Source organism: Chaetodon auriga, chromosome 8, assembly GCF_051107435.1.
Source record: "Chaetodon auriga isolate fChaAug3 chromosome 8, fChaAug3.hap1, whole genome shotgun sequence".
In the NCBI taxonomy this organism is placed as follows: domain Eukaryota; kingdom Metazoa; phylum Chordata; class Actinopteri; order Chaetodontiformes; family Chaetodontidae; genus Chaetodon; species Chaetodon auriga.
In genome coordinates, this window is record NC_135081.1 from 8,511,711 (window position 1) to 8,537,881 (window position 26,171).

General features: G+C 42.5%; 1 protein-coding gene across 1 annotated transcript in view; it reads left to right on the forward strand.

Moving 5' to 3' along the window:
• The first annotated feature begins 247 nt into the window (after positions 1-247).
• Positions 248-26,171, forward strand: part of LOC143324818 (zinc finger protein 236) — a 41,823-nt gene continuing 15,899 nt past the window's right edge. Inside the window, exons 1-19 of the mRNA XM_076737567.1 lie at positions 248-325; positions 1,776-1,915; positions 4,854-5,018; positions 5,123-5,301; positions 6,253-6,383; positions 7,738-7,910; positions 12,160-12,282; positions 12,632-12,805; positions 13,474-13,648; positions 13,930-14,202; positions 15,090-15,293; positions 15,436-15,568; positions 17,355-17,615; positions 17,751-17,983; positions 19,029-19,130; positions 21,024-21,166; positions 22,513-22,616; positions 25,034-25,185; positions 25,805-25,981. Coding sequence (XP_076593682.1) covers positions 274-325; positions 1,776-1,915; positions 4,854-5,018; positions 5,123-5,301; positions 6,253-6,383; positions 7,738-7,910; positions 12,160-12,282; positions 12,632-12,805; positions 13,474-13,648; positions 13,930-14,202; positions 15,090-15,293; positions 15,436-15,568; positions 17,355-17,615; positions 17,751-17,983; positions 19,029-19,130; positions 21,024-21,166; positions 22,513-22,616; positions 25,034-25,185; positions 25,805-25,981 — 3,094 coding nt within the window. The 5' untranslated portion in view covers positions 248-273. The remainder of the gene's footprint in view (positions 326-1,775; positions 1,916-4,853; positions 5,019-5,122; positions 5,302-6,252; positions 6,384-7,737; positions 7,911-12,159; positions 12,283-12,631; positions 12,806-13,473; positions 13,649-13,929; positions 14,203-15,089; positions 15,294-15,435; positions 15,569-17,354; positions 17,616-17,750; positions 17,984-19,028; positions 19,131-21,023; positions 21,167-22,512; positions 22,617-25,033; positions 25,186-25,804; positions 25,982-26,171) is intronic.

Below are 26,171 nucleotides of genomic sequence, written 5' to 3' on the forward strand. Positions count from 1 at the left end.
ATAAATATACTATAACTACAAATGTTTCATGAATTATCGACAGCCCTAATTATAGTTCTGATAATGACAGTAGCTCACTCCCTTATCAGTAAAACAGCAAAGTAGTTGTTGTTGTGTGCACCTGAAGGTGCATGCACAATGAAGCAGACGGTAGATGTCTCCCTACTCCGTGCAGCTGTGCGTCTTCACGGGTACGATGCTGTGTACAGATGACCGAGTCGCCATTTTGAAAAGCAAATCGTTCACAGCACACCCACCCCGAGTACTGGAACTATGCCGCGGGGCCGGCCTCGCAAACTGAGAGTTAAAAGCAGCGACGAAACAGGTAATAAGTACCAAAATGCAACGAATAAAAAATACAGACTATGGGCTATCCAAATAAGCTGGTATTATTTGGACAAACATCTCTGTATCTTTTATAATAACACTTCAATGTAGTGTATATAGTCCCCGGATATAGTATTGCGGGTGGGCTTTGCTTTGTGCGGCGAAGGAGTGATTGAGGCGGAATGATATTAATAACATCTCGGTGCCTCTTCTTATTGGCTTCCAGTCTAAATTGGTGTCCGTGAGGGGGACAGCCGCGGTAGTCTGTAGTGTTAGTCAAAGTAAGGGTTTTACACTAAATCTTTGTTTATCAGCAATTCGTCATTAGCTTGATGTTGCTAACTAGCGCGCTTCGCTGCCGTTAGCTTCGAGGCTAACACGGCAAACGTTGGCCATCGTTATTTTTATCTTTGGAGGCACTGTAGCGAGGCTGTCCACTTGCTGATGGATCAGTTCTGTCTGGTCTTAACAAACAGTCACATTTTAGGAACTGACAGGAGTTGAAGAAGAGTCGAAACGTGTCGTTTGAATGAATTCAGCGTGCTAGCATTTCAGTGTCATTACCGGAATACAATTTAGCCCGTTTTAGCTATTATGACACGTTAGTTGGAGAACTTCAGCAATACGTGCACACACTATCCCGCTGTTGGATGCAAAGTCGTTGACAACAAAAACAAAACGCTATCGTGGCGTTGACATTGTTTCATCGGGTTCATTTATGAATCAGCTAAGCGCTCCATGCTGTGCCTGCAGTGTCCGTGACTGACAGCCAAGATGGGTGTGCGGAACCGAACTGTTGAAGTTAGAACAAAATCACCCAAGCAGGTTCCCAGACTAACACAATGCGATAAAAGCTATTTGCATAAGACTGCAGATGTGTTTGCAAACAAGGTGAACTGAAACAAACCTGCAAACCTTCATTATGCACTGTCCGAAGTGTTGAATGCAGACTGTCTCTGATCTGTCCACCCTGACAGGACAAACATTTGAGGGATATCAGAAAAATAATAATAATAATAAAAACAATTTTTAACAGCCAGCATGCTCAATTCAGAGCTATTACTGTCATTGTTAGTTGTCAATAACAAGTCCTTCTGTTCACTATGGTACTGTATAATTACTGGTACATTATATTGACCCCAGAAAGAGGAGTTGTTGCAGATAATGGAGATCCCAATAAACAAACCAACAGAATAACACAAGCTAAAGGGATGAAATTAGAATAAAAATGTGCCAGGACAGACATGTTCATGCAGTCTTTGGGATTATTTATTGTCATTTCTTGTAAATCATCTCTTAAAACATGAAGTCACTGAACTCAGCATGTGTGCAGTTGCAGGGGCTGGTAGAAAATGTACCATATTTTATCTACTTCAGCTATTCTTGTGAGCAGCAAACCTCGTGAACCAAATGAAGATCTTCAGGTGTTTTCTCTTGTGCTTGATCAGATGCGGATCCCAGCGACAGTAAGGCGGAAAGTTTCAGCGATGGAGAGCTCAAGGACAAGAAGTGCACAATATGCTCCCAGATCTTTACCACTGAGAGCCAGCTGCAGAAGCATCTCCGCGAACATGAGATCAACGATAAGGTGAGTGCTGCTCGTCAGTGTCGCCAGTCGTAGCCATAATAAGACGGTGAACTCAGATGTTTGTAGCCACTGTTAATCTGGACAAGTTCAGAAGTGTGTGCTCGCTCTCTGCCATCAGCACATGAATCTATATTCTTCCACACATTCAGATCGTGAGTCGAACCAATATAATTGCATCCAGTTGTTACTGCTTTGTTGAAGTCCACCTCGAGAGTAGTTCTCATCATGCACTGACCTGGTAGCTCTGACTTGCACTGACTGTCATTCAAGTGAAAATTGATCACCAGTGAGTGAGATTGTCAGGATTTTTTTTCTCATTCAACTTGGTTAAAAAGGCTCATATTGGATGCAACCAGAAAGTTCAGGGAGATGCTGCCATACAATGCCAGGCCAGCCACTGCAGCGTGTTCCAGAGCAGAGATGTACTGGAGGTATCAAGCCGTTACTGGAGAAGCCTCATCTGTGAAGTAGTTGTTGAAGTAGCTGACCTGTTGTGGATTACCTTCACAAAGCACAAGAATAAGTGTTGAGTAACGCTTTGTGGGGATAGAGGAGTCTTTCTGCCTGACATTTTTGCCTTGGTTTGGTGCAGGTGAAGAGAATAACTCACCTGCTTTTGTGGTAGACAGTTTCCCAGCTACAGTTTGGATTTGGGCCAGGCTAGTGACTTAGCATCAAAGCTGGAGGTGTCCTGAATTTTTCAGCTCCAGTGATTTTTCACAATGCTGCCATTGATGCCATTATTGTCATACTCAGTACAGGACAGGTCTCAGTTTAGTCTGCCATCAATCAATGATTGAACAGACATTTCACAACAAAGTGCTCCACAGTTACATCACATACTATCAAGAATTAGGTACGTGATTGTGGTTGAATAGTCTTTTTTGCTAAAGAAGGTTCCTAACTGAGTGAAATGACCGAGAGGTGGCAATCATGATGAAAGCTGATCTCCACATGCAAAGGAAAGGTGCTTCAGAGCTCCTTTCTTACGTCCTTTAGCTCAGGATACACAGGACTTTCCTGAACAAGGAAAGGAGATAATGCTGTCCCACAACTCCTTGCGGCAGCAACATTTAAAGCGACCCTGGAAGACCCGTTTCAATACCATTACATAGTTCTGTATTCTACCTTAAGGGCAGTCGAATCCTCTTCGCACCGCGGCTGTCTTTTATGAACTCTACTTCACATCTGTCCTTGACTTCATGAAAGTTTCCATCCAAGTCAAGGAAAAGTGTTTCGGGAAGGACAGAGGACGTCATTTTTTTTTTTGACTATTCGACTGCACCCCATGTTTTCAGTAAACAGGGTGTTTGCTCAGCAGCCTCAGAATAAACCGTTGCTAAATAAGACCCGATGCTGGGCTGTGTAAGACGCCTTGTGCCGTGTCTGGAAAACGATGGAGTGCAGAAGGACAACATGTTCCCTGCTCTAGAACTTAGGACGGTGGGATCTACTGTCCCTCTGGATCGGCACAGCTGAATGATTGGCTGGGAGTCATTCCTGGGGAAAAGACGTACAGTTACTCTTTTTTGTTGTTGTGGTAGTGCAGAGCAGAATTATAACTGAACCTGTGCTTATAAGGACCAAAGTTGTTTCATCCAACCCCCACCCCCCTGGCTGTTTTGCCCAATAACGGTCTTAAATAGCACAGTAAATAGTGCACCCCCCTTGTAGATGTTGAATCACAGCCGCAATTTACCGGTGCTGCAGTGTTCACTGGCCAGCAAGAGTGAATCGGTTACAGTGCCTATTTATTTGAGTTTTCATTGCCCTCTCGCATATTTGTGGCCCTGCATAGGAACATCCTAAAACACACCGTTAGCATCCACAGAGTCAGCAGGTGAGGGAGAGCCTTCTGCTCTCTGGCTGTTCTGTTCTGTTCTGATGTACATGTGAACTTATTCTTCTCAGAAGCAACAGATGTTTTCCTTTTATTATTATGTATTCATTCTATTTTTGACTAACAATGCGAGCTTTTAAAGGGACATGTCATGAATATATGTGTATTCGTTCTTATTGAGTAATGCAGGTTTTTGTAGTTATTAATTAATATGTGAATATTTGTCTAATTAATGTTTTGTTTGTCCTTTAATGTGCAAGTGCACCCTCTCTCAGATCTATCTACACTCACTCTGCGTCTCACTGTCTGTCTGCCACTTATTCCCTCTCTCAATCTCTGTCTGTCACGTGCACACACACACACACACACACACACACACACTCACACACACACACATTCACAGATGAGGATCTAGGTTTTCCTGAGAACACAATAATAGGACGCCATTTGCAGCTGCACCTGTACTGATGGGCTGTTTCAGTTTCAAGGCCACCATCTTCTCTTGTGTAGGCATTCACTCCAGGCTGAAGAGCGGCAGCCTCGTGGTCTGATGCTCTGAATAAGAGTCAGCAGCTTCAGTGTTCTCAGTCTTGAACGCAGTCATTAAGTACTCTGAAATTAATTCAGTCAGCTTCTCTAATAGAAACACAATTTAATATTGGGGCCGATTCTGCCTCGTGGGAAATCATTTTTATGTTTTCTGGTAATATTCTTTACTTGCGTATCTTGGTGGTTTTTCTCTCTTTCTGTTTCTTCCAGATTATCCAGATTATCCACACATAAAACATTGTTTGGATTAGATTAGAAACTGAGATGTTACGTTGGAATATACCTGTTTCTTTCCAGAAGTCCACCCCTGATTCTTGGGGACACTTGTTATTAGGTAGGACAGGGACGGAGGAGGGGGTGACAGCTTTCCAGATTCACAGCAAATGTAGTTGTTTAAGTCAGTTACGGTAGCACCGCAGTCCATCCTTCTGTTTCCACCAAGAGCGAGAATTAACAGCAACAAGGACTGCTTTGCAGAGGAAGATGTCTGAGCTCATTCACACTTACATTATTCACTCCTTTCTTTAACTTGTCCTCTCTCGTTTGCAGCCTCATCGATGTGACCAATGCTCTCAGACATTTAATGTGGAGTTCAACCTCACACTCCACAAGTCCACGCACACGACCTGCGACTTCACCTGCCCGGTGTGCAATAAGAAGTTCTCCCGCATCGCCAGCCTCAAATCTCACATCATGCTGCACGAGAAGGAGGAGGTTAGTCAGCAGATCCCACCAACATAAAACCACCACTGATTTGCTTTTACTGCTTATTAGGAAGAACCTAATCTCCTTGTTTTGTTGCAATTGAAACCCTGCAGAATTTAATCTGTGTGGAGTGCGGAGATGAGTTCGTTCTCCAGAGCCAGCTCTCTCTGCACTTGGAGGAGCACCGTAAAGAGCTGTCGGGCATCAAGGTCTACACCTGCAAGACCTGTGACAAGGAGTTCAAGACGTCCGCACACCTCAAGGAGCACATGAAGAGTCACGTCAAGATGAGGTCAGGCAGGGTCCCAGATGCTGATTTATTTCCTTTGACTGAGTCATGGGGATGTTAAACGGGAATCCAACAGCTGTTAAAAGCAACCTTGAAGATCTTGTTTGAGGCAATTTTTAGTCTAAAGGATACAGCGTGTGTGAGTTATGGATACTGAAGGGCGTCTGAAACAGACTATCCAGACACACTAGCACTTTCCAGCTATTCTTGTGGAATGATTTTGGTGTGTGAGCAGTCCTGTAGGGCAGAGTGAGAGCAGGGTTTGTTGCAGGATGACGCTGTAAAACCCTTCATTCCACCTAAATGATTTTCCTCATTATGTTAGTGGGCAAAAACGTAAATGAACCTCCATCAAAATGTGATATCTGATATTTTTAAAAAGCCTTTATAGGCTGCATGGGGACATTCACCGTCTGCTTTAGCATTCAGCGAACAGAAGGTTGCAGCTTTAAACGCTCTCATTCACTCTCATGAATTGAATGCACATGGCAGGCAGTATTTCATTAGCACAAGTAAAGGCCCAAAGAAGTCTTAAAAAAAAGGGCAGCAGTCCTTAGTGTTGTGTGCAGACTGGTGGATGCTAAACATTAGAACCAAGGTCAAAAAAGAGCCTTGCAGCAAGAGCAGTAATGAAAGCTCAGATGGATGTCACTGGTGCATTTTAGGGCTATGTCGACTCAAACCAAAAAATATCTGTCAGTATTAGGGACCAATACTCAAGAAACAGGCGCACCTTGTTGCTCTTTCATGGGGGGAAAAAGTTGGTGCAAAACATGACAAGGGTTTGTACATCACAGTGGTTCCAACAGAGCAAACAGCTTGTCTTTACCTACAGCGCAAACATTTTTAAAACAGGAAAACAGTAATGAATTTCCAAGGGATAAATGCAGCAAAAGTTTTGCCTCGCCTCGCCTGAAACCAATTTGACATTCTTTATGTTTCCTCCCTCCACAGGCCACTCACCTCTAGTTCCAGAAACTACAAGAAAAACATTGACCGCAGTGGGTTCACGAACAGCTGCCAGCACTGTGGAAAGGCTTTCAAAAAGCCCAGCCAGCTGGTCAGGCACATACGAATACACACAGGTGAGCGACAGGCACAGAGGAGGGGATGACATGCTCAGGTTGCGTAGATCTAGTGTGATGATGTGGAGAGCGTCGTCCCACAGAAGTACTCAGTTTTTGTTCTCGAAAGTGTGGGTGGGCACCGGCTTGGTCGCAGGTTGTGTGGGCAAGCGATGGCACAAACAGGAGAGTTTGCTCTTGGCCCCTGGATTTAATTCTCGGCAGTATTATATAGCTGAAGCCTCGCATTTGTCTTACTAACCTGGAAGTCCTCTGATTGAGTTGTCCCTGGTTAACTCTGTCACATAACTGCACCAACTCCTGAACACTTTGCTGCGTTTGCTCTCGCACACCTCAGCTCAGGTCATGGCTCAGCTGTCACACACAGATGTCGTGTGGGTAGAATCTTGGTTTCCAGTTTAAATTCCAATATTGTTGTATGGATGTGGTCTTGTTCAGCCGGTCTGGGTGCAGGTAACGTAGCAGCGTCCTCCCACATGATGTTTACATGGCAGCCACATGTTCATTTGTTTGGCTGGCTGGATGACTGATGTTGGATGGAGTTGATTCCTCTGTGCCTCGAATCTCAAACAGCTCTCAAGCTGATGAAGTGCAGAGTCGCTTTGGGGGACTACACACACACACACACACACACACACACACACACACACACACATACACTCACACACACACATACATAAAGCCTTGTTCTCTCACTCTCTTTGAGACACAGAAGGGTAGGTAAGAGCGCAAGATTATATCCTTATTTAGGCCTGGAAATAATGCCAGTGATGGCCTTATGTTGGTGCCATGGTGACAAAATTGCACGGTCACATGAGTACAAAATGAAGTACTTTCATATGTCATTGGTATTGCAGGATGAATTACTGTCAAAGAAACTCTTTTAAGTCATAAAGATGGACACAAGCAGGGTGTTGTGTGTATTTTTTGGTCTAAATGTATTAAATTACTAAAAAATAATGCAACCAAACCTGATATAAACTGTCACTGTATCTTGATAAATTGATATATTGGGGAATTTTGTTCAACTAATAAGAAGAAAGAAACAGCAGTTTTAGCAAAATACAAAGGAGCAAGTCAGTAATTTTTTAGGAGTTAATGTTAAAGTCACAGTAATTTAGCAGTGCAAATATCCAATGTTTAATCTGCCTCAAAGGCAGCTTGAAGTAATGTGATTTTAATGATTAATAATCAAGGACATTTAAAAAAACAACTTGCAGTATTTACCCCTAGACTTCACCATTTACCTTCTGCTTTCAAATGATTAATGTAGATTCTAGAAACTGCAGTAAAGTCAAACTGTCCTCAGTGTTTCCAGCATCACAGTCTGACCTTTGTTTGACCTTCCCCTCAGGTGAGAGGCCCTACAAGTGCACCCATTGCGGCAAGGCTTTCAACCAGAAGGTGGTGCTGCAGACTCACATGGTGAGACACACTGGAGAGAAACCTCACCTTTGCATGTTCTGCCCGGCGTCCTTCTCCCAGAAGGGGAACCTGCACTCCCACGTTCAGAGGGTTCATTCTGAGGTAAGAGCACAGTGCTGCCCGTTTGAAGGTGAAATACTCAAACACTCGTATCTCAAATGCTGTGGTGGAGGAGAGATCTCTGCGTGATGGGATCCACCAGTGAAGAGGTAGTTGTGTATCACAGCAATAAAAGAAGCTACCCAACAACAACCTGTGCAGAAGGTTTTCCTTTCAGTTCTCACAGTAGTTATTTTTCCATCCAAACTTTGTGCAGATTTCACTTGAAATGAAACGACGGGCTTCCTGTCAGGTTTTCTTGCTCATTGAAAGTAGAGGAATTGAAGTGACCTTGAATCCATCTTCAAATTGCCATGCATTTTTAGTCACTGTCTGAAACAGAGAGAGACAAGTGAGCCACTTCCATCAGTGTCAGTTTTAATTCCTGTGACTTTTATCATCTGCCAATCTCGGAAACATCTGATTTTCATTTAGTGGCTGATGAAGATCGAATAGGCAGTGTTGTGTCAGTGTTGTCTTCTCCTTCGATGGGATTAAGCACTCCAACACTTCATTCACTGACATAAGACTACACAATTTTGGAGAAAACGCTGATCCTTAAGTGTTTCTGTTGTGTATAGAATGGTGCCTTTGATTTGAAAAGATCGCTGATAGTCCAGTGTTTGTTGTTTGCTTGCAGAGATGCTCTCTGTCCTGGCCTTAGTAAAGCTAAGACTGCTAAAAGGCTTCAAGTTACAGACTCACTCATACTGCTGTTCATCATGCAGAGGAAATATCACATGCTTTCCGTGCTGTTTACCAGGTTTTGGTAATTCAGTATCATTTCTTTCATTCCAGTTGTTGTCCAAGACATTTCAGTTTCTTTTTGCACGCCTCCTTCACTCGCACACTAAATTACCAGCCCTCCTGCCTCACAACTCGTTACACTGGGAGCAGCAGGACACCATGCCATTTTGTTGGCCTGTTGGAAGCAGAATGAGGTGAAATTGCAGCTCTTTGTTCCTCATCTGGTTCTTCTCTTTTGTAAACACTTCACAGCAGCCCATTTTAAGGAGCCCTCCTGATTTATCCATCCTAATTTAGCCTGGACTTTGGTCTCTCGCAGTGCTCTGTCCATGGGGTCACTTTCTCCTCTGCCAAACTGTGGTTGAAAGGTGGAAAGAGTTGCACACATCAAAGTCTTCCCCAGGAGGCTAAATGTGCCTGTTGACAGATAATGAATTCTCCTGTGTTTGAGTGTCCTTTTTTCGGGTTTGTTAATAAAGTCCATTAATGCGTGGAGTGACAGCGGTGGGAGTAGCTCCTAGTTGATGACTGCTTCCAGTAATGGGGCGTCAGTCTGGACCGGGTCAGCTTTCTGCCAGCCTGATTGTAAAACAACACAATGGTCTCCATCACAGGAGGTGCAGTGGGTCCACCATCAGTGGATTATGGCACAGTCCTCAGTGCTGGTGCGTTTAATCAAAACGGTAACAAAGCCTTCAAATATAAAAGACGCTTTGTGCTCGCACATCAAGCTCCATGCTCATTTGGCTGACTGCTGTCAGTGCCAGCTGGGGAATAGATAAAACCTGGGTGTTTACCAGTGAGGCTATAGATTCTAGAAGATTTCTGAAAAAGAAATCTGAAATTGCTGTCACGGCAGTCCACAGGTGTGTTAACTAAATGATATGGACTGTTGGTTGATAACTGAAGTACTTATAAAGCGAGTGACAGTCCCATCAGCCTCAGCTGTGCTGTGTACTCAGTGCAAGTTGGCAAATGTTAGCACGCTGACACAGCAAATTAAGACGAACACGGTAAACATTCTACCTGCTGAACATCAGTGTGTTAGCATCGCCTCTGTGCATCATTTGCATTAGCATTGAGCCCAAACATCACTGTGTTTCTGCACAGCTGAAGGGAGCTGCAGCTGTAGTCTTGTTAGTAAAGATCGGTGACTTCCTGTAACACCCCATCATTCTTCAGTGGGAAGTACTGAATCCCAGTCAGTTTATTGTACATGAACCTATCCCAGGTGATGTAATACACAATTGAAGTGGTTGTGTCTTTCCAGCATATATTGATATATGCTTGGCTGCTGTGGATTGACTCGCAAGGCAAACACTTTACCCAGAATCCTACTGCAGATAGCAAGGAGAATCAGCATCACTCAGACATTTAGGGCAGAGCTTGGTAAAGTTGGTATCTCCTGTCATTGTCTCCAGAGAAAGAGTCAACACATCTCAGTGAAATGTTACACAATCATTTTCTGTCAGAGGTTCAGTTGGTCAAATGAGACTTTTTCTTACGTTGTTCCTTTGTCTTTATAACAAAATAGGTTTGAACCAATTCTGGATTTCTGTTCTCCTTTGTTCACATGATTGTGTTTTCCATGCTAAAAGCCTGTTGATTGAATTAGTTGTGGAAAGGCAAACAGCCGTACCGTTTTAATAATGCATCCAATTTTCACAAGTGTCCTTCAGCGTTCCTGTTTGTCCTTAAGATTGACTGACTTTCTGAATAAATGATGGTCGGGCGTTATTCACAATAGATGGCGTGAGCAGATGCATATTGAGGAGCCAGGGGAGGAAAATCATCACGGTCAAACCAAATACAGCGTTTGGTCATGTAGGGTGGAGGCATGTTCAGGCAGTAACACTGTCACATAAACTGTCTAGAAATATAAGTCAAACAAATCGAGCTGCTGTTGCCAGTTACTTTTTTGACAAGGTTGTTTAAAGATTCATAAAAGCACAATTCACAATATGAATTTAAAACCCCACTTTTGTGGATTTATGGCATTTAAATTTGAATTTCACAAACATCATAAATCACTAATCCTCACAGGATGTCAGGAACAAGTTTATTTTGAGTTTGCAGTTGTGTATCTGTGTATAAAGTACTGCCAATAAAACTGTGCTCTGTTAGAGGCAAATTCTGCTTATTATTTATTGTTTTGTGACAGTTAACAATAAAGTAAGGCCATAGCAGTACAAAGAGTGTGGTTTCACTTTTTTAATCTTAAGTTTCCAAAAACTTTTTAGAAGTCTTTCAGTAATCACACTGAATGGATTTGAATTTGTTTTCGTTGATTAGACTTTAACAGACTCTTCAGACTCTTTTGGTGCCTCAGCTTTACCTGATACTTCAGCAGCTTTAAGTGATTGAACTTCAGTGAAAGCGCTCATGCAGACAGTTTACATTTTAGGATTTTTTACCCTCTTTTTTGCACTGGCAGTTTCACCTCAGTGTGTGACCCTACTGAACTTGCTGCCTTCAATTTCCTGAAGAAAAATATTGAATTTCATCCATTTTTTAATTTTCCTTATCCCCAAATGTCCCTTGTGGCATCAACCTCTAGGTACGTTTCATCCTAAAATCTTCCACCTACATGTCTCACAATTTCATCTTGCTCCTCTTCTTTCTCCTCACACCCTCTTTCTGTCCTCATCTTTTCATCACTGTTGTGAGCTCTACCTTCACTCTTCACCATCCCCTTACATGACATCTATTCCACTCTTTCCCATATGTTCCACACCTGTGCACACTCATTCTTAACCCAGCTGCCACATACCTATCATCATGACAGTGATGACACCTTACTGGAGCTCTTTCATATGCCCTCACATTCTCACAAACATATTCCACTTGCATCCATTAGATGATCCTGCAGATAATAGTAAGTGACTCCTTGAGTGGATGGAAGCACTCATAATTCATACCTAGAAATGAGCGCTCACACTCGTGAGCAGTTCTTGTGGAATTTGCATTTTGACTGGCCAAAAACTGACAGAATGCAAACAAGCTGTGTTTACCAACAACAGATTTATAAAGTGTTCCTGAGCCCATGTAGTAATCTCCTTTATCCAATCATGTGTTCACAAAGTGGTGAACCTCTCTCCATCCTCGCTTGTGAGCGACTGAGCCTTTCCAGGATGCCCCTTTCATGCCCAGTCATGATGCTATCACCTGTTACCAATCAACCTGATTACCTGTGGAATGTTCCAAACAGGTGTTCCACTACTTTCCAAGTTTTGTGGGACAAATGTATTCATGTAACTTTGGCTTCTTTATCAAACTGTGTGTGCATTAATATAACAGCCTTCATGCCAGTTTATGTCTGTCCATTATTCACAGCTTGAACTACAACGTGATGTTTTCAGTTCAGTTGGTATTTACCAGTTTCTCATGATTATCATACATTTCTTTCTGAAATAACATGTTTTCAAGATTTTCAAAGCTTTAACATCAAAGCATAGACATGGCAGCTCGGCATAATGTCTTGTACGTGTTTTGTGCTCTCTTACAGACTAAAGGCGTACCGCTGTTCCCATGCATGGACTGCAGCTGTGCTTTCAAGAAGCTGGGCAGCCTGAATGCCCATATCAGCAAGATGCACATCTCTGTTATTGAGGTGCCCTCCAGCACTCCGGTAAGAGAGCACAATGCAGGAAACATGAGCACTTGACCAGCCCAACATTCACATCGAGCATGTTCCTGTATATTTCTTCTTTTGTGAAAGAGTGTAATGAGACATGCTGCGGTTCTTTCCCCACAGTTAGTCGCGATTTCTGTTAGTATTGAAGCCAGAGGCTTTTCAATCACAGAGAGATAAATTAAGATCCTAATGCGTCTTGAGTGGCAAATTCACATACTACCCATAACCACGGCCTGTGTTGGCTTGATGCATAACATGTCAAAGTGGCTCTTTGTCACATCGGTCCTCGTCTTCTTCTTTCTTCCTTCCTCTTTGGTCCATTCCTCCTCCTCCTCTCCCTCAGGAGACAGAGCCAACAGGTCAGGCTCCTGGTGGATCAGAGGGCGGCGAGGGGGTAACAGATGTCATTCAGCAACTTTTAGAGCTGTCTGAACAGGTCAGCGGAGAGACGGCCCAGCCCCAACCTCCAGAGGCAGCTATTGCTATGGAAACCGCCATCAACCAAGACATCCTGCAGGTGAGCGAAGGACGTTCACCCACTCAGTGAACTAGATGATCAGAACAAAACTCAGTACATGCCCAGGATGTGAAGATGGGAGAAAAAGTCACAATTTAGACAATTTCCTTTGTCTTTCTGTCTGTGTGTGGATCTAGCAATTAGGCACAGGAGCACACACACACACACACACACACGTCAGCAGTCAGTTTAGATCTCAAAAACGTTAGCGGAGCCGTTTATGTGGAAATGATTTTGATGGAGATGGAAGGGCTCACAGTGGGGATATATTTGAGCACAGAGAAAGAGATGAAAAGAACATGTTTTCCAAAAAGTCCCTGAACTAATATTTGCTTGAACCTAAATGATTTGCTTTCTTTTGGTGACTGAATGCCAGGATTTTTCACAGTGGTGGAATCCTGATCCATCCAAGGAGAAGGAGACAGTATGATTATGAATCTGGACCAGGAAGCTTTAAAACGAATACTGCTGGAGGGCTGAATGGGACCTCTGCTCTCCAACACAAAGCATTTGCCTCATTCTTACCACCATACATCAAATTGTTGAATCCATACTAATAACAATTCCAGATGTGTTAAGGTTCAGGATTTTTTTAAAGAATTGAGAAAGTAGTTTATTGTACGCAAAGGCATCTGTAAGCTCTGGTGTTTGCTGTTGTGTTTCTGTAGCAAGCTCTGGAGAACAGCGGGCTGAGTGTGGTCCAGCCGCAGGACGGCACATCCAGAGAGTCCCAGAACCAGGCCACTGAGGGCGCTGCTGCAGAATGCAAGAAAGTACAAGGTCCTGACAAACCGGCCAGGGAGAGGAAAAGGAGCATTTTCAAGAAACCTATACAAATGCCAGGTAGGATGAATGTAACAGAGAGTAAACCACAGCACAAAACATCTCTACCAATTATATTTAAGAATACTGATTAATCAGTTAATCATTTATTTAGTAAATTTACCAAATATTTGCAGCTTGAAAGCTACATGCTTGTCTTATTTGTCCATTTCATTTTTCAGACTTAATAAACTGGATGATTCATGATTTGTAACGATGGACAAATTCCTAATAAAAACAGCTTTCAGTTGCAGCATCAAGCCATCGACTGGACAGCCGCTTCACTCTGCCTTCCTTTCTAGGCTCCATCAGGGAGGAGAACGGTGTCCGCTGGCATGGCTGCCCATACTGCTCCAAGGAGTTCAAGAAGCCCAGCGATCTTGTTCGCCACATTCGCATCCACACCCACGAGAAGCCTTTCAAGTGCAAACAGTGCTTCAGAGCTTTTGCTGTCAAGAGTACCCTCACAGCACACATGAAAACGCACACGGGTATCAAGGCCTTTGAGTGTCAGTGCTGTCTGAAGTGCTTCTCCACTTCTGGTAGCATGAAAGTACACATGCGTCTGCATACAGGTGAGAAGCAGGTCCACTTCATGAAACGCTTACATTTAAAGCCAAAGTAAAAATGAGCATTTGAACGCACTTACTTCACTTTATCGGCATGTCCCTCATGTCACATCCTACACATGTTAAACATTACACATATATGAACTTTCAACATAATGTTTTCAGTGTCCTGGCAGGCAGACTGTCCTTTAGTATTCAGCTATATGTTAATATAAATTATACAGCAAATTATAAAAGCTGGACCCGTGTAAATATAGTGCTGCTGCTACAGCTAGAGCCCTTATTTGCATTTGTGTGTTTGCAATCATTCTGTTTTTGCTTCTTCTCTGAAAGAGATTACCGTAAAGAGTCATCCCGTGGACATGAAATGTCAGCATTAGTGTGGACGAACAAAACTGTGTAACAGTTAAATTATTATGTGCGTCTGTGCATTAGGTTTTGTCTCTCTAATTGCTATGTAATGGCACTGTCTATATTAGGTGTTTACTTTAGCTCTGGTTATGTGTTAGCTCTGAGCTAAGGCTTTTGATAAATGTGTTCTCAGCTGTGTTTCTCACTGAGGCTTTACAGTTTCATATCTTTGTCACTTTTCCCTGTGCTGTAATTTGGTTTCATAGAAGTATATATTGTCTGCTGCTAACTGAAAGGCTTTGTAACCTTTTGTAGACAAAAATTGAATAAAATTATATGAGCTTGCTTACGTTTTTGGTTTATGTGTGAATTTCATATTATTCACTTAGATTGGCTAAGGGACAGCAAGTCTAAATGTAGTAAATATTTTGTGTAGCTTATTTTTTGGAGTCGTGATTTTTGTTTCAAATGACGTCAGAATCAGTCTAATTCTCTAAATACTAATTCTCCAAAAGCGCTGTTTTTTCCTTCACTTTTCCCAGGTGTCCGTCCTTTCCCCTGCCCTCACTGTGACAAGATCTTTCGTACATCAGGCCACAGGAAAACACACATTGCCTCTCACTTCAAAAGCTTACAGCAGAAGAAGCACAAGTTTCCCCGAAAAACCAGCAAAGCCAAAGTGTCCAAGAGTAACCTACCTCTGCCTGACATCCCCCTGCAGGAACCCATCCTCATCACTGACTTCGGTAAGAGCCCATGTTGACAGGTACATTTGTATCCATTGCTTTCTTGCTGATATTTCTTCATGTTTGCCGCCTGTTTCTGTACAAAATGGAATGTCGTTTCTCATGGATGTCCACATATTCGTGTCTACATGTTGCTCAACAGGCCTCATCCCATCCCAGAACCCTCGCTTAGCTTTCCAACAGTACCTGGAGGTGGTGGGCAACGACCGGCCATACAAGTGCCAGTTCTGCAGTAAAGCCTACAAGAAATCAAGCCATCTGAAACAGCATGTCAGGTAAAGCTTCTTTATAACGCTGCATGCCCAGTACATCATGTTAAGGAGTTTCAGAGTTTTTCAGGGAAGTACAAATAATTTTTGATGAATCTGCTGATAATAGAGTTATTTTCTTAATATATTTTGAAGACTCCATAACGTTTCATCATACACCACCCTCAGGTTAAATTGTCAGCGCCACTCACTAGATATCTAGTGGCCGGCTGAAATTTGTAACAAAGTAATATTAATAAAAATATACTTAACTCATATAGTACCTTTCAAAACAACAACAACAGCTTTACATGATACTTTAGCACTATAGTTAGATAAAATCAGGGACATAAAAGTACAGAGGATGGAATGAAATAAAATACATAAAACATTGAAAGTGGCATAAACCTTATGTCTGAGAGACAAGATAGTAGGTGATGGAAGATGACACCGTGGTTTTGAATGTTGGATTTGTGGGTAATGTGGCGTAGTGGCATTTATACAGAGAACAAAAGGGGCCCAGGATGGAGCCATGGGGAAGACCCATATATCAGTGAGCCTAACCAAAAGGGGCATCTCCAACAAGTCCTGGTACTGTTTGATGAGTATGACTTGCGAGCAGTTTTTGTGGTTATTTCTGGTCCCCAGAGGATGGACCTTACTGATTAGAGTGTCCCTTTCCGTTCGTGTCTAGAGGTGGCTGTGGTTTAGCTGCTGTCCGAATGTGTATGTGAATGGGTGAATGTATTTGTCTTGTAAAAGCGCTTTGAGTGAGCACTATTTAAATACAGTCCATGTACCATTTACCATTTAACAGAGAATGGATTCACTGGGAGATTGATGGAGTGCTCACAAAGACAGAGCAGCAAGTCTTTTGAAACTGTTCTAAATGGTTCTTACAAACTTAGCCAAGATAATCATGTCAGAGAACACCAGGGAACAATGTTCAGCCGGCTAAGTTTGCTTTAGCTGAAGACTTAAGCTCAGTCATCAGTTAGAGGAGGGGGAGAAAGCAGTGGAGGAGAAGTTCTATTGACAAAGCTGATGAATTTGGTGTGCTAAAGATCCAGGGGAAGTGAGGTGAAATTGATGCAACACAGGAGAGGAGAGTAGAGAGCAAGAGAATAGAGTGGTGTTCGGTATTTATCACCCCCAATTTCCCATTAAACCAGAATGTTCAAATGATTCTATTAATACATGTACTCATATCCCTGTTTAATGCAAAGCTACTACTGTATATAAAAGTACTTTGGAGATATGTACCTTCTCATCATTGGCTTGTTCTAATACCCGACATACTGTAAGTGAACAGTGCAAAGACGAACTTTAAAATGTGCCTGTCAGTCATGCATAGAATACATTATTGACAGAACCCTCAGAATAAGTATCCTGTGTGCTCAGCCGCTCTGATCTACATGTCTCTGTTGAACTTTCTAGCCTTTGCATTATGACAGACTCCCAGCATTTGTCTTCATTTCAATATTGAGAGGTTAATCTAAAGAATGGCGCTGTCATCCTTGCAGTGCCTTTAGAGAGCTGCGCCTCTCTATTTATCTTCTTTGTTGGCAGGTTTAGATGAATGAGCACAAACAGAGGATCCATATCTGCCACTAGGGACAGTTGCCTCAAGTCACTGGTGGACCTGGAGCGGCAATGAACTGTTCATTTTGTTTGTCCTTAGGAAAATGTTAAGTTTTCAGTATTAGTATTTTTAATAATATGGTGCTGCTGTGTACTTTGTGCCCCACTTAAATCCTGAGACTGCAGTTTTATGCCTAACTAGCTTCGTCTTGTCATCCTTTTATCACCGCAGGTCTCATACAGGGGAAAGGCCCTTCAAGTGTGTGCAGTGCAGCCGGGGTTTTGCTTCCTCAGGAGTCCTCAAGGCTCACATCAGGACCCACTCAGGCCTAAAGGCGTACAAGTGCCTGATGTGTGACACCACGTTCACCACCAGCGGCAGCCTGCGACGCCACATGACCACCCACAGTGACCTGCGACCTTACATGTGCCCCTATTGCCAGAAGACCTTCAAGTCCTCACCCAACTGCAGGAAGCACATGAAGACGCACAGGTTTGGCCTTTGTCAGGGCATTTGTTCATGGTTGCGTTTGTTGCCATGTACATAGGAGCATCAGATATGCAGTGACAAGGAAGTTATATACAAACCAGGAAGTTCAAAACTCCATTTCTTGTTTTGCCAAACCAGGTATGAACTGGCCCAGCAGCTGCAGCCCCAGTCAACAGAAGACCCCTTAGGAGGAGGCACTGTGGCCCATGATATGCAGGTGGAAATAGAGGGAGATTCCCTCCAGCAACCACCTGCTACGTCGGCAGAGCAGCAAAGCATGCTGGGACTGGGCCAGACAGAGGTGGTGAATGGAAGTCAACAAGTGACATTGGAGGCACCACTGACTGACCAACCTCTTGTACAAGGTGAAGGTAAGCAGCAGCGGGGCCAGAGGGATGGCCAGGGGTACTGAACAGGGCTACTGGGTACAGGCCCAGAGACATGTGTAGCATCTCATTTTGTCCTGAAATTTGACATAAATTTACATAATCCTTATTATCACAAAGCTGTTGTTTGAAATGTTTAAATTTCATCAAAAAAATGACAAAAAAATCTTCCTCTTATGACAAAGGTGTTGGGTATATGTGATTTTGTTACAATGGAAACCTCTCAAACCACTCCTGCAGTGTGATCCACATCTCCGTGGTCTGTTTGTTCAGTATGGCCAAAATATGGCTAAATGCACCAGATCCAGTGGAGCTTCAACACATCGAGGCAAGTCACAGTAAGGCGTGGCAAATATAATTGGTCTTTCTAAAACATCAAACTTCTTTGGATTTTAAAATGCATGTCTTATAGTCAGGCTCAGTACTCTTGACCTCAGCTATGTATATTTTATGACACTTAAATAGTGTATATGGTAGACGGTAATTTACCCTGCATACAAAGGACGTACAGTATTAAAATTTAAAGGGGGAGACAAGCGCCTTGAATGTAGTGTTTTCATATCGCTCCCAAAAAACAACCCCTGCAGCAGTGAGAAAGACCTAGTCCAACCTCTATTTTTTTCTCTTTCATTTTTGCAGTAAACCAAAATTATTGTTATTATGAACTCCCCAGTTTGCACGACTCTGCACGGCGAACTGTGTCGTTTATAGAGTTATATCCACATGCGAGACGCTGTTTGTATTGAGTAGAGAGCCGTGGACACACAGTGGCCAACATCACTAATTATCACAAAGGTAACAACAGCAGATTACATGGAGAGCCAGAGTTTGGTTTGTCCACTGGGCTACTGTGGAAACACGATGGTGCTTATTTTCAAGTGATTATAAGCTGCCAGTAGGTCCCCCTAAATCTGGAGTCTTTTTTAAATCTTTCGTAGATGCAAAACAGTGAAAATGTCCTTTTTATCATCTTTGTGACAACCACATTCACCTGCTGTTCTGCTGTGCATCTCTTTCTCTGTGGTTACAGACTCGTACGTGACTACCCAACATGCTTTGCCTCAGAATATCAGCCAGTTTGAGACACCAGCACTCCCTCAGCCTGCCTTTGACCAGCAGGCTCTAACACAAGGTACAGACACACACACACACACACACACACACACACACACACACACACACACACAGAAACAGTTCAAACTAATATGTAATGCATGAAAGTACACTTCAGAGTGTGTGTTTATATGCGACAGAGACGTAGAAAATCTGGGTGTAGTCACCTCCTATTGTTAAAACACATGTTGTCTGATTGAAAAGTGACGATGAAAAGAGACGAGATAATGAGCTGTAACAAGTCACTCATCATTCCAGTAATTACCCTGCATTGTTTTCTGCTATGAGAGTTAATTGATTGTGCAGTGTGCAAATGCTGGCCGCGAGAAACTGTGTTGGTAATAAAATCTTTCACTTTAGATTGTCATTAAAAAGAAATCAAACAAAAACATCAACAACACAATAGGCTCTTCTTTCAGCTTCGCCAGTCTGCCAGTGAAAACAGCAGTTTTGGGTTGTGGGGGAAAAAGAAGCTGATTCACTCCAGTTCCCACAACAAACCGTTAATTTGGTCATAGTACATGTACCATCTGTGGCAGTGTCTTGTATCTCTCTGCCTCCATTCTTATCCTCTCCATTGTATAACTCTTAATCCAGTGCAGTGCTCTCAGACATATGGTTGCTCCTTTACTCCTGCCAAACTAACTCACCAAGTTCCCACCATGCCAAGCGACTGTTGTTGGCAGCCTGGATCCTGTGGAGTCAGAGCAGTGGACTTTAGCCAGTGGCTGCAGGCTGCATCACACACTGACAGCATTTACCTTTTCTGTAATAACTACGTCCTTTTTATCTGTCTAGAACAGACCTGGAATTTAGACTGAATATCGAAACACAGAATTTCAAAGCATAAGTTAAGTATTTTCAACCCATGAATTAAATTGTAAGTGGCTTTGGAGAAAAGCGTCTGCAATGTGATAACTTTCTTAATCAGCAGAAGGGAAACTAGTGAGGTTGCTCATGCACAGTACCAAGAGATACATGAGTCAGACAGCTCACAGCAGATAACATTATGAACAGTATACAGCCACGTGAGTAGAGAGCAAACCGCTGAAAACGAAACTATATCAGAACAGTCAAAACAGTCATACAAAAGCAGATCATAAGAGATCCTTAACAGTTAAAATAGCCAGTAAATATTCAATAAAGCCTGTCTGCTATTATTAAAAGCAGCTGTTTCTGCTTTCAAGCTTTCTTGTGCGCTGTTACAACACATAGCATGTACAATAGCTACTGTGACATATAGCACCTGCGCTACCTACTTTTAGCAGTCATAACATCAGCAGATGATGTGTTCATTCTTTGCTGGTTCCACAGTGATTATCATCAGCAGCTGCTCTCTTGTCACTGTTTCTTTCAGTCCATTCATTAATGACACAATAGCACTTCAACAACTATCACGGTCACATTAAGTTGCTTGTCTGTTTTTGGAGGGCTTTTAGACCATTTATGTTTAGATTTCTTGCAGTAACAGACTTACGACTGCACATCATCTTATCACGTTTCTGCTGCAGCCTGTAATCCCCGCGCTGGTCGGTAATTGGTGTCAGCAGTTTTCATTTTGCTCAAAGTTCAGTAATTTAAAATCAATGAAAGCTGTGCTCCCTGCTGGTGGGCCAAGTCTCTGCCTGTTATTTTGCTGTGTTGTGCAGAAGTTGCACAAACCTAATGTACACCTAGATTTCATAGTTTCTAATGATCCTTTTTGCTCAGAGAAAGATTTGGCCTTTATTGAGTCATCAACTGCATTTGTGCTGACTTATGGATCCACTTCTGCTGTTGAATGTAGTGCCATCAGATTATTTTAATCTCTTGTAGAGTCAATATTGCAGCCAACCTATGCACCAGTGCACCCCAGTACCTTTAAATCTGATCAGTAACTTGGGGCTGATTATTCTCCGTTGGCTCCCTCCAGGCTTCACCATCACTGACTCGAGCTACAGTCAGCCCCAGTTCTCCACTGTTCAGCAGCTGCAGGACTCCAGCACCCTGGAGTCTCAGGCCCTGTCCTCCAGCTATCACCCCCCGAATCTGCTCCACGTTTCCAGCGCTGAGGTGGTGAGTCATGGGCATCCATGTGTGCCCTTAGCCCTCACCGACATTCACCTGGACTTCAGTTCTTAGATTTAGAAAGCAGATTTTTAAGAATACATTCTCAGTGTCAGAATTGTTTTTATTAATGAGATTTAATGGAATTAAGATCATTTTTGGTCCAGCAGAACATTGATTTTGTTCTGAATGTGCAGCACAGGCTTCCTGTACAGAGTTCATACTTAGATTCAGTTTTGAAGCTGCATATTGCAAATTTGCATATTGACGGTACAAAAACTGATGAAACTGTAATGAAAGTACAATGCAGTAGAATATAATATATATGAAGTTCATTTGCTAATTGATGCAAAGATTTGCTTGATTAATAGGCCTGCCTTAGTCATAGATTATGTAGGACTCAGGGTTGCTGGGTAATTGTTTTAATTCTCATTATTTTCTAGGTTTCTTTTCAATTACATTATATAACTGGTTTAAATAACACAATGTAAGTAGTTTGATATGTAGAATAGAGGGTATCAAACATTCAGGGAAATATGCTTATTTGTTTTCTTGCTTGACTTGGATGAGAAGATTGATACCACGTAAGTACAGAGCTGGAGGGAGGAGGCAGTTAGCCTAGCTTAGCATAAACACATGAAGCAGGGGGAAACCACTAGCCTGACTCTCTGAAATGCTGGAAAATATGCCTACTAACACCTCTTAACAATTAAAGATCTCATGAATACTTTATAAATTTGATGAACACTCAGTTGCCAGTTTATTACGTACATCTAGATCAAGTGAATGCAGTGGTGGACACGTCAGTGTAATGCAGTACAGTTCAACAGCACCATAACCGGCAGCTTCCAAAGTGATCACCTCTCTAAAACAGATCCCTCAGAGGTCAGTCTTAAGTAGAAACCAAAAAGCTATTTAAAGAGAAGAGGTACCTTGAGTTGAAAAGACAGAAAGAAAGGTGGGATTCTGGACAGTTGTATGTCAAGAAGTAGTTACAGCACATAAAACCACAAACTGTCCTTTTCTGTTTGAGTATGGATTAAACCAGCAAGATAGATTGTGTTAATGGGGACTGTCAGAGAACCAGGCTAGCCTTTTCTCCCCCTGCTTCTAGTCTTTATGCTAAGCTAAGCTAACTAGCTCTAGCTCCATCGTTAACTCACCAATATGTCAGTGAAATCAATCTTCTCATATAACTAATATCTAAGCAAATAAGAGCATTTCCTCAAAAAATGTTTCTTTGAAGACATATCTGAATAAAATATGAGACACTTGATGCTAATAATGCTCTTCTACACGTATCTCTGTCTGTACTAAGGAAAGTGTATTTTGTTGATTCGTCTTTTTTAATCCAGACGAATGGGCTTCTTCAGCAGAGCAGTCAGGGTGAGCTTCAGCTGACTGCTGAAACACAGGACTACCAGGATGACACCGAGGACAACAGCAAGAGAACCTACAGGTTTAATACTGACTTATTTCTGTTGTGTATGTGTGTGTGTCCATACCTGCCTGTACATGCCTGCGTGTGTGACTTCAGAAAGTGCTTCCACCCTCTCACCTTTTGATATCCAACCCTTTGAAAATGCACCAGTGGGGCTAATTACAACTTCAAGTCTTCTCACCTGTATTTCTCTCAGGTAATTTCTGCCGTTCTTTCCTATAGATCCTTTGAAACCCTCTCAGAATAGATGGGGGTTGTTAGTGAACTGTGATCATTACAGTTTGCATCCAATGACTTTCCCGATAGCTGCTCCTGTTGTCTTGGTTGAATGCTTCGAGGTGTACTGAAAAAATGAATGTTTGCCAGTTCTGGCCTTGTTTACACTCATTGTCCCCTCAGTTCTCTCCAGTCATCGTGGTGCATCACAATGGGCACGATATTAACCGTGCAATGAAAAGTAGCTGTCATTCACACCGAAGAGTTCAATTTTTGCTTCATCTAACCCGAAAATCTTTCTGTGCGCTCGCAGAGTACTTTGAGAGCAGTTCGGCAGACTCCAGGTAACTCAGGCGCAGCTTCTGTCCATTCATTTCTCCATTTAGGCCTGATTGCGCTGCACTCAAGCCCGATGAACCGTGGCGCTGCAGCGATCGTTTATGTTCACCATCTCTGGACATCAGCTGCTCGTGTGCTCCTGTTTTTCCTGTTGTTAAGACTTTCTTGGTAATCGCTGGTAAATGCGGTTCCCTGGCAGGTCTGAACGGGATCTACATACTGAGACTTGGATCAGTATGCACAAGTACTTGAAGACATTTTTACTGGTGTTTTCGTATTAGTGTACCCTGAGACAGTCTGTTCTCAGAGATGCTCCACGGGACTGAGTCATTTTCTTCTTCTTTGTCAGTTTGTCGGCTTTTAGTTTTCCCCCATTGCAGTGCTTGTGTTGTGTTTTTGTGCTCTATAATAATAATGATAGTAATCCAGACAAATCTTTTTCAGGGCTCAGAGCAGATTGATGAGAGGCACTCTCATAAACACTGAGCCCGGGGAAGCAGAAGGCATTGTTTACAGCATTCACAATGGCCGCCTTTAATAACTTTACCTGCCTCTGTTATCAGCATCTCTCATTCCAAATGTTTCTCCAGATACCAGATAAAGCAGTACCATGTCAGCAGACATGCCCCAGGGATACATTCATGTTTGCCCACGAATCTAAAGCATCTCCTCAGTGTGTTTTAATGCCTTTTCCCTCCGTATGTCAGACCTACCAAAAACCTTTTAACAGACTGCACACTGTTGTGAACAGTAGTAACAGGTTGGGCAAACATCTGCGTTTTTATGGATTTATTTTAATTCATTCAGGTGATTTGATTAAAATGAATAGCCTTACATCCTCTGCGCCATCCCCAATTTTCCCACTGGCCAGAATGCACAGCTCTGACAAGGGACAACCTTGGAGACGGATAGCAAAAACTATTTTTATCCTTCTCATACGTGTAATGTTTTTCTCCCTGACATCAACTTGATATTAATGCAGTTCTAGTGAGGGTGGATGGCAACCCTGGAAACTTTTTACAGTGAAAGTTCCCCATGAACAAGAAAGAAACACATATACAGACACACACAAGCCGTGAAGAAGGTGTATTACATACTGAGGTGAAACTAATGAGTCTGGTTGCTAATTTGGTCATCAAGTGTAATCAGACGTTCGTGAATCAGACACTTGAACCAAAGCGTCGGCCAAAAATGAGATAATGAAGTCAGTCTTTTACGTTCAGGACCAGATTATAATGATGTTTTTTCCCCATATTTTCATGTCGACAGAAGTTGCATCCATATTCCCAGACCTTCTTTGGCACAGATGTAACTCAAGGTGTATTCAATGTTTCAGAACATCACACCGCATAATTAGCAGGTGCTCATGTCTGCTCATGCAACAAATAAACAAAACCTTTGTTTCACCTGCCAGCTGCTTCGGGACTGTGGACACATGGCTGTCATCGTCTGTGCTGAATGGTGCTCAGGAAGTGGCATTAAGTCATAGAACTTGAGTTTCAGTTGTGTTTATGGTGAATTCTGGTAAAGAATGCAGTTCTGTTGAATATTATGAAGGAAGCATGTTTGATAAAGGCTCATGTGTGCAGGCTGTGTTACTGTGTCCTCCATAGAAAAACTGGAAGCTGCTGAACACATATGGAGAGTGGAGATAAAAATAAACTACAAAGAAGGCAGATAGAGAATAGAGAAGGTTGCCTGATGACGTTTTTAGGAGCTTCCAGTATTCACCCTCTCTTATTGATAAAAAATGAACCATGGCCATTATCAGCTCAATGCGTCATACAAATACGCAGACTAATTGCCTGTTCGGGTCTGCCAGTTTCTGAGTGGTATTGTCCACAGCAGCAACAGTTACAAGGCCTTTTTTCCCTTTTCAGGTGCAGTTGGTGTAATAAGGGCTTCAAAAAGTCAAGCCATCTGAAGCAGCACGTTCGCTCCCACACTGGGGAGAAACCATACAGATGTCACCTCTGTGGACGAGCCTTTGTGTCAGCCGGAGTGCTGAAGTCCCACCTTAATACACACACAGGTGAGCGCGCTTTATACCGAACACTGAGAAATCTCCAAATGCCTTCTTGTACTAATCAGATTTGACCAAACTCAAACATCATGAACGCTTTAAATAATTGAATCCATTGTGTTTAAATTGGAATATTTAAAATGATGTAATCACTAACAATTGCATTGCCTTATCTCCAGAGGCATTTCATTCACACCACGATTGCAAATGGAAAAGTTTGAAGTGAAACTTGGAGGCGCTGTTACGCCATCACCTCCCACAATTGATCCTCACTGTGTCTGCGCAATCTAAGATATGTGGGGGAAGCAGAAGAAAGTCTGTCAGCTGTTGTGTTATACCCATACCTATAATGGAGAAATATTCAAATGAATGTCTTTGTTTTGAAGATGAAATGGCTGCCGGATTGGAACACAGTGCCATTTAGATAACAACAATGCTTCATGAGAATTAAAGTTTCTTTTTTAGGGACTTTTAGCAAAGGAAATTAGTAAATTAGCAGCATGGGGAAAGCCATCCAGTTTTATAATTTAAGTCGCTTCCAAATGAGCTTTTCCACAGAAAACCTCCTAAAAAGTTTTCGATGTATCTTCTAATGTGAAACCCTGCCTCTCTCATCTCTGGCTGACAGGAGTTAAGCCCTTCAAGTGTAATGTTTGTGACGCCTCATTCACCACCAACGGCAGCCTGAATCGACACATGATTATCCACATCAAATCTTTCAAATGCTCCATGTGTGATGAGAGCTTCAGGACCAGCCTGCTGTGTAAAAAGCATATGAAGAAGGAGCATGCTGTGGAGGATCAAAGTAAGGGTGCCTACATAACGTTCAAGTGTTTCATGACATGCGTGAAAATGATTTAAAAATGAAGAGAAATGCTAAATTACACTCTATCAGCATGCAACAAATTCATCTTTGTGTTTTTTGAAATAACGGACAGAAGGTTTGAAGGTGTTTACAACGACTGTTCAGAAAATGTGGGGTTTCAAGTCATTTT